Source organism: Filicampus tigris, chromosome 4, assembly GCF_054856515.1.
Source record: "Filicampus tigris isolate MCC_2025a chromosome 4, RoL_Ftig_1.0, whole genome shotgun sequence".
Taxonomy (NCBI): Eukaryota; Metazoa; Chordata; class Actinopteri; order Syngnathiformes; family Syngnathidae; genus Filicampus; species Filicampus tigris.
This window is the reverse complement of record NC_141220.1, coordinates 26,533,711-26,545,968: the sequence shown is the minus strand read 5'-3', so window position 1 is coordinate 26,545,968 and position 12,258 is coordinate 26,533,711. Positions and strand designations below refer to the sequence as shown.

The following is a 12,258-nucleotide window of genomic DNA, read 5'->3' as shown; positions in this document are numbered from 1 at the left end:
AAGACAAATTGTTTCCACGAAGTTGAAAGCATTCTTTTTTCCTTTTCGGCTTCAGCCTGTTCGGCGGTCACGGCAGCGAATCGTCTTCTTCCATCTCTCCCTGTCCTTTGCTTCCTCTGCTCCAACTTCAGCTATCTCTCCTCAGCGCATCCATAAATCTCCTCTTTTGGTCTTCCTCCTTGCTTCTGACCTGCTGTCTCTGTTTCCAGCAGCCTTATAGCCACAAAGTTGGATGAGGAGAACTGTCCTAAATTGCCTTTGTAAGACTCATGGGCAAGGAATGCCAATTTTCAACTGCGCAGTATACCTGCTCGACTCTTCTTTTTTCCGACTCCAAACTTTTTTTTTTTTCTCAAGAATACGTTCTATGCAGGCCTACCAGTTGAAACAAGGCATTCTGATTAATATTGTGTTTGTAGAATATGAGTTCAGCTGCAAAATCCAAATGCTTTTGGCCATCTCAGGGGGCGGCCATTTTGCCACTTGCTGTCGACTGAAAATGACATCACAGTTGCTCAGGGCTCAGGTAACGGCCAATCATCGCTCAGCTTCAGAAAACAGGTGAGACGTGATTGGTCGTTACCTGAGCCCTGATGTCGACAGAAGTGACAAAATGTCCGCCCCCTAAAATAGCTAAAAACGAGTGAATTTTGCTTCTTAACTCATATTTCATATTAATCAGAATGCTTTGTTTCAACTAATTGGGCTGCATAGAACATATGCCATGATAACCTGAGCCCTGAGCAACTGTGGTGTCATTTTCAGTTGACAGAAGTGACAAAATGGCCGCCCCCTAAAATAGCTAAAAACGAGTGAATTTTGCTGCTTAGTAACTCATATTTCACAAACGCAATATTAATCAGAATGCCATGTTTAGACTAGGGAAGGCGCATGGAACATATTATTGCAAAGATAAAATTGTATTGTATTGAATTTGTCGGAGTAGACTTCCCCTTTTGTTCAGAAATAGGCTAACACTACAAGACTGCAAAAAGGTGGTGAACTTCCAGTAACTTGCCCCTAGGAAGTCGGGATGAATTTTACACTTCAGCCACAACTACAATTACTGTACCCATTCCCCCATATATTGCTTTTAATTTCAATGGAAAGTTTCCCTAATCATCATACCACTTTTGCTCAAGTGATGTAACTGGCTCCAATCTTTTATGCGTTGGAAACTGTTAGTCACCCCATCCAATGACTTGCAGGAAGAAACAATGTTTATGTGGAAGTGGTTTGCTTGCGTTTGCTGTTATAACAAGACGGATGCTTCTAAAAAGCCACGATGAGTAAGGACATGCAGAGGTGAATTCCGGAAATTATCCAAAGCAAAAAAAAAAAACCAGCAACAAGGCATGTTAATGTTGATGACGTTGTGAGTGAGCAATTTTCATTGATACCTTTTGATACGACCGACGGTGTCGCTCTTTTGACAGGACCGTGCAAGAGCAGTGCTGCGTTGCAGTGCTTGAAGACAACATGTGCACTACCGGAATTACGGTTGCCAAAGACCAAGGGGCGTGTGATTCCTTGTTCTCCAACACATGTGAGACCAAGACCACCAAGGTTTGTGCAATTTGGGTTTCAAAAGTGATTGCCGCCATTATCTCATTCACTCCCAGGCACTTATTTATATATTTTTTCCAAATTTGTTCAAATGTTGTATGTGTAAAAGAGGGTCTGAAAATGTCTGGCAGTGAATGAGTAAAGAGACAATGGTATCAGGGGGAAATGCCTGGCCTGACGTCAGTATATCGCCGAGACATGTTCAGTGAGCATCAAAGAAACCTCAACCTTCTTTTTTTTTTTTTTTTTTTTTTTTTTTACGGTTATACAAAGTCTACTCCAAGTATTCGCATGAGGCGCCCTACAGCGGGACCTCCATAGTACAACAAAACCCGCTGTCCAAATTACAGCGAACGTACATATTCAAACAGCTAGCAGGTTTAAAGTGACGATGGCATTGTCCGTCCTCTGATTGGCTAACCCAAATAATCTTAGATATGTACCCCACGGATTGGTTGACATAATCTCACCCCACTTCATGTGCACCAAGGGTTGGGCGAGGGGGTGCTATAGCCCCTCAAAGAAATCAGTGTAGCCCCAGTTTAGCCCCTCCAGTACAAGGCACCCTTGTTTTGAATGCAGACAGCGTGCGTCACATCTGCACTGTAAAAAAAACCAAAACAAAAAACACAGCAATTTAAATAAACCCCCAAAACCCCGACACTAGTGACCAGACTTCGAATGACTCATGAATTGAGCTTCAACCAGAAAGAATGATCTCAACTCATCTCGACTTAACGTTGGTCTGTCTGGCACATCAGTTTGCTGTCTCTGTCCTCTCATGTGATCGATGGATGGCCGCCTGTCTGACAAACAAAGTGGGAAGCAATGACATTCAACCCTTTTTGCTTTCCCACTGTACATCCAAAAAGTCCCGTACACTAGAAGAAGAGGCATTGGGAAGCACGTTCTGCGGCTATGAGTCGCATCATGCTCATTTTTCTCCGGTGTCTGGCGTCTATGGGTCTTGAGCAAGTATGTACCTGTTGTGTTTGACTGTCAGATGTGCTGCGACTGCTGCCTCCTGGGGAAGACGGGCCAGGAGCAGGGGCTTCCATGCGACCACAGCCTGTCTTTGGGCTACCAGTGCGGCCTGGTGTACCGTGCCTGCTGCGTGGACGGAGTGCCCGACAATCAGACGGCGCCCACGGGGCAGACTGAGCGTGGGTACAAGAAAAATTGCATGTCACTTGGTGGTAGGAAGTTAGAATGACAGAAGCCACGGTCCTCTTGATGAAACCAAAGCCCACACTGCTCTCTAGTGGATGTAAAGGGTTATTGCTGTGAGGTATTTTTTATGATCCGCTTGATGCAGGAGCTTCCATCTTGACTGGGAATGGTTATCAGGTATTCTGGACAATTAAATAATATGCTAATAAGTACACGCTTTTGTTGATATAGTTCATTTCATAGTTTAAGCATATTTCATAGTTTAAGCATATTTTATCATCCACTGGACCATGAAAAGAATATTGTAAATCTTGTTTTATGCTAGTATATAAAAAAAAAAAAAATAGTCACCACTGGTTGAGGTACTTTCCATTTTTTTTTTTGTTTGGTCTTGTTGGAATTAATATATTCTAGATTACTATTATTTTGCATCTTTGGATATTACAAAAGTAATCCAAAGTGCTCAACATTTCAATTGCAGTCCAATGAAAAGTCATATTGAACCGTTTTTTTGCATTAATTATAATTACAGTTTTGGAGTTCGGAGGAGTTCCAGATTTGGGCTGATAAGGATTCTTAAAACAGTTTCAAAGAAACTCAATGTACATTCCTCTAGTATTGGGCACATTTTATTGGTTGTCGTCAAATGAAGAGGATGTCCTCCATTTTAATTGAAGAAATTAGTTTACAATAAAAACGATCACAACTGGATATGATTACGTTTTATTGTACTTAAAGGGGAAGTCAATCGAAACACATTTTTTTCAAGTTCTATGCAAGCCCACTAGTTGAAACAAGGCATTCTTATAAATATTGCATTTGTGGAATTTTAATCCACCCACTTTTGGCCATCTCTAGGGGCGGCCATTTTGTCACTTCTGTCGACTGAAAGGCCATTGCACAGTATTAAAGTATTTTTTTCTGTGTTATTTAGATTTTTGCAGCTGGGAATAGTTTCACAATTAGCTTGACAAGGGCTTCCAAAAAGGTACAAACTAAAAAAAAAATGCTTTATCTCTCGCAGTGCCAAACAAAGACGAAACCACGGACACCGGAGACAACTCAGTATTAAGTGATCAGTGCAACGGTGAAGTATAATCCTCTCCCTTTTTTTTTAAATAACTGGATGAACTAAATCACCAACAGGTTTTCAATATTTTTTCAGGTAAATGTGCTCACAATTGTGTGAGTAATGATACCTGCGGCTGCTTCAAAGGCTACAAACTGAAGCCAGATGGAAACAACTGTGAGGGTAAGAAACGTGATAGACAAAAGTATTGGGTCACACTTCTTAATGAGTCAATCAATCAATCAATCATTGGACTAGACTCCTCAATCTTCATCATCCCAAGATATTTGTTGACAGTGAACTGCCCTGCCACAAAACGTGAAAATCTGCAAGTAATTGACCCATCCAAAAAGTTATGTAATTGCCTATAAATGCCACAAAATGGCAGCAAAGCATATCTATTTTTTAACATTAGACAAAGCAATGGCCAGACTAAGTAAAGGTATTCCTCTCAGCTCAATATAAGTGCCAACATGATGCCAGCAGTGGCAGCAAAAGAAAAAAAAAATGCCATTAGGCATGGCTTTGGCTTGAACACAAAAACGCAACCAGGCAGGCTTTTCAGCAAATAGTTTCCCAACCAAAAAAATCTCAGAAATAGAAGAATTTTCAAATGACCATCTGCAAATATGTGGGGTTTCACTGTGTTGATTTTAGCATTTGTGTCATTTTAAAAGGAGAACTCACTCGGTTCCGGCCTTCCTGTGTGGAGTTTGCATGTTCTCCCTATGCGATGCTTGTCCCCTTTTTTCCATGACTTAATCGGGGTTTTAAAGTTCCTCCTTTTGTAATCACACAGACATTAACGAGTGTTTGCTGGGCGCCAGCAACTGCCGGGTTGGCGAGCGCTGCATCAACACCGAGGGTTCGTACCGCTGCCAGAGAGAGGTCAGCTGCGGAACCGGCTACGAATTGACGGACACCAACAACTGCAAAGGTCCGTCATGGCAACAGGGTTATTATTATTATTTTTTGTGTGCGTGCGGGCGGCCGTGTGTACTAAATATTTATATCTTCAGATATTGACGAGTGCGAGACCGGCATCCATAACTGTGGCCCAGAGTTTGAATGCCAAAACACCCAGGGCTCATTCCGTTGTCTCCCCAAAGTCAAATGCGGTGCTGGTTTTATTCAGGACGCACTGGGAAACTGCATCGGTGAGTGTTAAATTTAATTGAATTATAGAAATGATAATAAGACAGGCAAGCAACCTGGTGTGATCATAGTTAATTGGGACAAAAATGATTAGAACGTACGTTGACAACAATTAAACACGTTAACTGAAAACTTTCAAAACATTCAAAAGTAAAGAAATAAAAGTGGGTTTCTAAAATATTTTGAAAAATATATTTAATTTTTTTTTTTTAATATATCACAAAAAAGGTTCATAAAAGCATGATTTTATGAGTCTGGTGTGGAACTAGCGTTTGTAATGAGCAAGAACCCCACCATCCTCACAGACCACACTTCACAATTTCCATAATTTCGTGACATTAGTGTCGTGCGTGTGTGTGTCTACGTCGCAGATATCAATGAATGTGTTAGCCAGACGGGTCCATGCCAAAGGGGGCAGCTGTGCATCAACACAGTGGGCTCGTACAACTGCCAGAGGAACTCCGTCAACTGCGGAAGGGGCTACCACCTCAATGACGACGGCACACGCTGCATTGGTATGACCGTTACTGCGCAGCCTGTAATTAACGATGGGCTGAGTTGGGCTTTATTTGTCCGGCAGTAGTTTAGCCACTTCCGTACTCCACACTGATGTGCACTAAGAGGAGCAAAACTCGTTTTGAATAATGTCAATGTTCTTTGCCCTTTCTCTACGGTAGAAAAAAAGAAACGATTAAAACAAAGAAGATTTTATTTGAAGGCTGCATCGCCCAGTCTTCAGTCTTACAAAACATGTTGTTTTCTATGTTTACCGTGGAAATTAACCCAAACATATTTTTTTTCAAGTATATGTTGACAGCAGGCCCACAAGTTGAAACATGGCATTCGGATTAATATTGCATTTGTGCAATATGAGTTAAGCAGTAAAGTCCACCCCTTTCTAGCCATCTCAGGGGGCGGCCATTTTGTCACTTCTGTCGACTGAAAATGACATCACAACTGCTCAGGGCTCAGATGATGACCAATCACGGCTGAGCTTCAGAAAAAAAGGTCATTTTCAGTCGACAGAAGTGACAAAATGGCCGCCCCCGGAGATGGACAAAATCTGGTGGATTAATTATTATTCCACAATCGCAATATTTATCAGAATGACTTGTTTCAACTATGGGCTTGCGTAGAACATATTCTTGAAAAAAATATGTTTGGGTCTACTTCCTCTTGAAGACATTGATGAGTGCAAAGGCCCCGAAACGGTGTGCTCGGGTCACGGCTGCATCAACACAATGGGCTCCTACCACTGCCAGTGTGACAACGGCTACAACTTCAACAGCATCACTCGCCTCTGTGAGGGTAAGCAGGAAGAGAAGCCGGGGATGTACGACGCCGGCCAATGGCACACGTGACTGCCATAATGTACGTGTGTTGTGTTGTAGATCTCAACGAATGCAGGCACTACCCCGGACGCCTCTGTGCGCACAAGTGTGACAACACGCCAGGGTCCTACAAGTGCAGCTGCACCACTGGCTTCAAGCTGTCCCGGGATGGCAGGAACTGTGATGGTAATCGGAACCATTCATGGTTATGCTAATTAGAAGACCGGGCTAAGCATTACTACGCTACTTTATTCAAGCTGGGGTTCCTTTTGAGATTTGTGACATAGTTGTGATTTTAAAAGAATCATCCAATTTGACATTATGAACACATAACTATTGATTTGTTTAAAATGTGGTTTGGATTGGAAATTTAAATGAATAACAATATAAGAAACGTGTTTTTCTCACAAAGTTGTACATTTTCTGTCTCTTTCGCCTCTGATAGGCTATTTCTTGTCATGGCACGGTGTGTTTTCAAATAATTGAAATAAAATAAAGAGGCATAAGGTTGGTCCAGAGAGGGAAGGTCATTCAAATAATATTCTACTGTCATGTCATAGAGACACTTTCAACGTACATGGCAAAAAGTGATTTTGTTTTTAAAAGGCAAATTTCCCCTTCAGTATAATATAGTTTATACATTCTTTAATATTTCCCCCCATTAATTTGATCATTATGTCCATATTTTTAAACTGTTGTTCAATAGGTTGATAGGGTTACCAAATTGATTATTTTTTACAAATATTTTATACAAAGGGCAGCTACGTAAAGGCCACTTTGTGTCTTTTCCACACGTATGCATTCCTAACATCGGCATCTTTGTCCGTGTAGATTTAAACGAATGTGAAAGTAACCCGTGCAGTCAAGAATGCGCCAACGTGTACGGCTCGTATCAGTGCTACTGTCGCCGTGGTTACCAGCTCAGTGACACTGACGGGGTGACGTGCGAAGGTAAAAAAGATCCACGCGCAAGCAACACCTGCCATAATCAGAGCATTTAAAACGTTCTAAAAATACCCTTTTTTAATTGTTTTTTGTTGTTGTTGTTGTTTACATGTAGACATCGACGAATGCGCCCTGCCTACCGGAGGCCACATCTGCTCCTACCGCTGCCACAACACCCCCGGAAGCTTCCACTGTTCCTGCCCCGTTAGCGGCTACACCTTAGCACCCAACGGACGCAGCTGCCAAGGTCATTCAAACAAACGTGCAGCATAACGCTTCAATGTTCTCGGTGGACCATGCCAATGATTTCATTGGGACTACCCATTTTCAATTTTAATATATATATATATATTTGTTTTCATTTTTCTCCTAGATATTGATGAATGCGTAGCAGGGACGCACACATGTGCAGAGAACCAGAGTTGCTTCAACGTGCAGGGTGGATTCCGTTGCCTGTCCTTTGATTGTCCCAACAACTACCGCAGGGTCGGGGAAACGTAAGTGTACAAATTTGGACTTTCATTTGATACCTTCAAGGACGGGTCGCCAACTCCGGTGATCAGGATCGTTATCAGGCTTTTGCAGAGCCTGACGATCGCCTGCCCATGAGCTGATCATTTCAATCAGGTGTGTTGGAGGATGGGGAGATGGAAAACATGCAGGAAAGCGGCCCTCGAAAACTGGAGTTGGTGACCCCTTTACACTTTTGCAAGAATGAAGTCATACGATGAGAAAAAGTTGCAAGTTTGTGAGAAGTCCAATGGCACCATGCCCGGTGGCTAAGGCGTAACAGATATGGTTCAGAGACCAATTTTGCTCATGTGTGTTTCAAAACTGCATTTTCCTTTCATTTGTGTCATAAAATGTCCTCTTAAACTTAATTTCAATGAGGTGCATGAACACGAAAGAGACTTGCAGTACTGCCACCGGTGCAACCGAGTGAGTTATGAGTTATCAATTCGTCACCAATTTTGATATTAAAATATTAAAAAGCACACTTTTTCTGCTTTTAAGGATTTGATGTTAGAAATTAAAACTCCACATAATTATGACTATCAACAGTGGTGTTTTAGGAGTACTGAGATTAAATTTAAAGGGGTCAAAATGTTCCCAAGCACATGATGTTAGAGCAGGTGTGATCACACTTTTTCAGCATACTTATAAAATGACCAACTCAAAATGATCTACCTTCCGGTTAGAGTATGTTTTGCATATTTGTAGTGGGTAGGTCCTGCCCACTAGAAAAATGCAAAACATGTATCTATTTTCAAATATATTACCTTTGCAATCGACTGGTAGATCGCGATCGACGTATTGAGCACCCCTGTGCTAGAGGCTCTGCCTTAAAGACTGATGTTTTTTTTTTCAAGACCGATACTAATACCGATTATTAGACCTCAAGGAGGCGAGGAGATTTAAAAGGAGTAGATTTAAGAAAAGACTGACGGCGATATGCGTTAAAATGCCAAATATCGGTGCTGATAATCGGCCCGGACGAGAATCGGTCCATCCCTACTTTGCATGTTTCGTTTGCTGATTGCTGAGGTCATTGCATTTGTTCTCTCCATTACCTGAAGCACTTATCCTCACGAGGGTCAATCTTCTAAAACAGTGATTCTCCAAATGATACGCAGGCTCCCCCTAGTGGTATGTGAAAGAATCACTACAGTACAGTTCCGCTGCATCGCAATACGTTTGCAATGAATGGAAACGTGGCATACTTTGAGAATCGCTGTTCTAGAATGATGACGTGTGTAAGCTCAAATCCAGTTGAGGCTGTTGTCCCAGTCCGAAGCCTGCATGAGCCCACCTTGAGCCCCCTCTCAGGTGCGAGGCTGCCCTCCACTGCATGCCATGCACGGCACATTGAATTCACATGGTCTCTTTCTCTCTCTCTCTCTCTCTGCTTGTTTTGTTCTATCCTTCCCTGTGCCCCCACTACCCAACCACCCTGTCCCACCCGTCTCTCTCTCTTCGCAGTCGATGTGAACGCTTGCTTTGCAATGAGTCTGTCGAGTGCCTGGCCATGCCGCTGAGAATAACCTACTACCACCTCACCTTCCCCACCAACATCCCCGTCTTGACCAACATCTTCCGCATGGGCCCCTCCCACACGGTGCCGGGCGACGACATCCGCATCGCCATCACATCGGGCAACGAGGGCGGCTTCTTCAAGGCGGAGCAAGTCGCCGGCGGCGGCGTCATGTCCGTGGCGAGGCTCTTCGACGGCCCGCGGGACTTTGAGCTTTCCGTGGAGCTGGGGCTGCGTCGCTACGGCGCGCTCAGCACGTACTTGGCCAAAGTGCTGGTGTTCGTCACCGAGGACGAGCCCCGCGTCGTTTACAACCCGCTGCTCGAATGAGGACAACGGTTCGCTCGCGATGTCTTATCTTTTCTGTGCTGTAATGAGAATGAATTCGTTTTCCCGGAATATGAATTCTTTATCAGTTGAACTATAACTAGTATAAAGTCGGAATTTGAAGAGACATACCGCAGTCTTAATTTGAAAATAGGGTCGTGATATTATAAAAAAAAAAAGTTGTTTTAGGAGAATTTAAAAATTTTTAAATTTTAAGAGAATGGTTGTAATTTGCCAAGCAAAAAGTTTTTATTTTCCAAGAATAAAGAGAAAAAAAGTTAGTTTTGCTTGAGTGAAGTTGCTATTTCACAGTGGAAAAAATTCAAATATGACATTAGAGCCATCATTTTATGCAATAAAAGAACAATAAAGAACGAAGAAGTCATCTTTACATGTATAGTTGTCATGTGATGAGAAAAAGTTGTCATTTAGCAAGAAAAAAAGTCATTTATTTACAAGAATACATTTTTAATATTTACAAGAATAAAGCCGGAACATGATGAGAGCCTGTTGTGATTTTGCGAGGCTAACGTCTGAACTGCAGTTTTGCGAGAATAAAGTTGTAATTTTATGAGACTAAAGGTTGCTGCCTATATATATATTTTTTTTTAATTAAACCAGGTCCACTTGAATATATCATGTGGCAGGGCACAGAGATAGCAGCTAGGTGGCGCACTAGGTTAGGGTAAAATCCTAAAACCAGTTGGCCGGTCTAGTCTACAGCATGGAGTGCTTTGACTACTGGTTGCATGTTAAAAGTCTGATGATTTATAGTACTTGATGGTTTATGCGTTGGCTGAGCAGTTTTTTAATAAAAGAGAAATAAGGCAAGTAAGGCGCGCTCCTTTGTGACGACGTCAGATTAAATCAAACACAGCCAAGTGGAGCAAGGAGGCCAAATCACACAGACATCATTCATCATTTAAAAATACATAAACATACATATCTATATTACCAGGTAAGCATATGAGCAAGGTAACCGTTCTGAAAATAAAACACTCTTTAAACTGAATGGACAAATTAGGATTGGTAAACAACAAGGCACATTTTTAACAGTCACCCAAGTTTAACGTGAAATCAATTACTAAAGTAAACATGAAATCGTGTCACGCCTACAAAAACTCTACCTTGTGATCAAAAGTGGCAAGTACAAAGGCGGACATCTAGTGGCTAGTGTGATAAGCTAACGCGGTAGTCTACAGCTTCAGCCTGCTCAAACCTTACAAAAAAAATGATGGGCAGCTCTTTTTCACAAAAAGCAGATCGATACCGCCTCCATCTGAGAGGCCTATCAAACCAATTTGGGAATAAGAAGTAAAAACCCACCAGAACATTGTTTAAGATCATCGCCATCTCTTACTACTATGACTCTGAAACACTTTGTTACACTGGACAAAAGTACAGCGGCCTGTGAGAATTTATATTCCAATAGCCACCGCTTAAAGGGATTCATACTGTAACTACCGTAACATCGCTAGCTTTATTAGTCCGCCTACAGCCGTTTTGCATCGTAGGTTAGCATTAACTAGAGGACTTTTATAAGACAAAGTTGTGTTGTTTGATTAAATACACAGCATGCCATTAGCTTTACATTTAGCTAGCTTCACAGTAAACAAATCAACTGGGAGTGGCATTGAACAGCTTGAAGCTTATTTTTTTAAGAATTGTTCACGGTCTGTCGAACTGCCGCTTGTTTTGAAGTTTGCCGCCATCATCTTGTTTGCTCGCAACTTAAAACGAAGAATCGTCAGAGCACCGTGGCATAAAAAAAGCATGTCTAAGTTAGCCTCATCATAAGTCAAGGTATGTCTTTTGACATTGCCAAAGATGCAGTGGTAATCATTTAACGGTGGTTGAAATTAGCCCTAGTGAGATGCTGATGTCACTTTGGGCGGTTCAATGTGCAAAACGTGTACGTGTAAGGCATATTTTTCAGAAAATATTTTTGGTCACAAACTAAAATTTACAAGCTAGAAGACGCTGGACTTCAAAATAGCTTTTCATATATAGTTAATGTGGTTTACAAAAAGTGTGAATTCAGATGCCGTCACGCATCATGTCCTTGTTTCCGAACAGGAGCGGGGGATATCCTAAAAATAAGAACCTAGTGGTGCACAGGACATTTTTTTTTTTTTTATGTCTTCCGCTTTGACTTTTGAGTTATAGGACTCTGGGATCTGGACAATTTGCGGTCCAGCAACATCGTCGCGCTCCAAATGAATGATGCCCTGCCGTGTTTGTGTTGGGACGTTATCAACTTAGCAGCTATAAATAATAATTACCAAAAATAATAAAAAAGGCCCGAGGCTTGACCAGAGGAGCTCCATCCAAGAAAGTCTTGTTTTTCTTTCTGGTTTGCAAGTATCGGGGGGTTTTCCACGTAAGGATCGGAAACACACAGACACACTCATACAAAAGCATGTTAGCATCTGCATGCGGACAAACAGATGTAAAGTCGTTAAAAAGACGCTGTAATTAGCCTGCTAGCCTGGCTTTGACCGTGCATGCGTAAAAGGGCGGTTCATCCTTGGTCATTATCTTCTCATCAATTCATCTCGCCACCTCAAAAGAGCTTCCACCCCATCCTCCAGAGAGCCTTGCTTGGGTCTCGCTGCAGCTCAGGCCGTGCTGGTGTAAAAAGCAGGAGAACATTTTGTGGGTTT

At 42.1% G+C, this 12,258-nt stretch overlaps 2 protein-coding genes across 4 annotated transcripts in view; one reads left to right on the top strand and one right to left on the bottom strand.

Moving 5' to 3' along the window:
* The window catches only part of slc6a13 (solute carrier family 6 member 13), a 121,860-nt gene that overhangs the window by 33,986 nt on the left and 75,616 nt on the right, over nt 1–12,258 (bottom strand). The window lies entirely within an intron of this gene.
* The window catches only part of fbln1 (fibulin 1), a 37,734-nt gene that overhangs the window by 9,604 nt on the left and 15,872 nt on the right, over nt 1–12,258 (top strand). Inside the window, exons 3-15 of one of the 2 annotated variants that reach the window (XM_086028112.1) lie at nt 1,437–1,566; nt 2,570–2,729; nt 3,761–3,823; nt 3,902–3,988; nt 4,605–4,742; nt 4,825–4,962; nt 5,332–5,475; nt 6,143–6,268; nt 6,352–6,477; nt 7,123–7,242; nt 7,352–7,483; nt 7,610–7,733; nt 9,217–10,095. In XM_086028112.1, the coding sequence (XP_085884238.1) occupies nt 1,437–1,566; nt 2,570–2,729; nt 3,761–3,823; nt 3,902–3,988; nt 4,605–4,742; nt 4,825–4,962; nt 5,332–5,475; nt 6,143–6,268; nt 6,352–6,477; nt 7,123–7,242; nt 7,352–7,483; nt 7,610–7,733; nt 9,217–9,598 (1,870 nt within the window). In that variant the 3' untranslated portion in view covers nt 9,599–10,095. Of the gene's footprint in view, nt 1–1,436; nt 1,567–2,569; nt 2,730–3,760; nt 3,824–3,901; nt 3,989–4,604; nt 4,743–4,824; nt 4,963–5,331; nt 5,476–6,142; nt 6,269–6,351; nt 6,478–7,122; nt 7,243–7,351; nt 7,484–7,609; nt 7,734–9,216; nt 10,096–12,258 lie in introns of those variants that run through there. The other variant, XM_086028111.1, reaches the window with a different exon arrangement.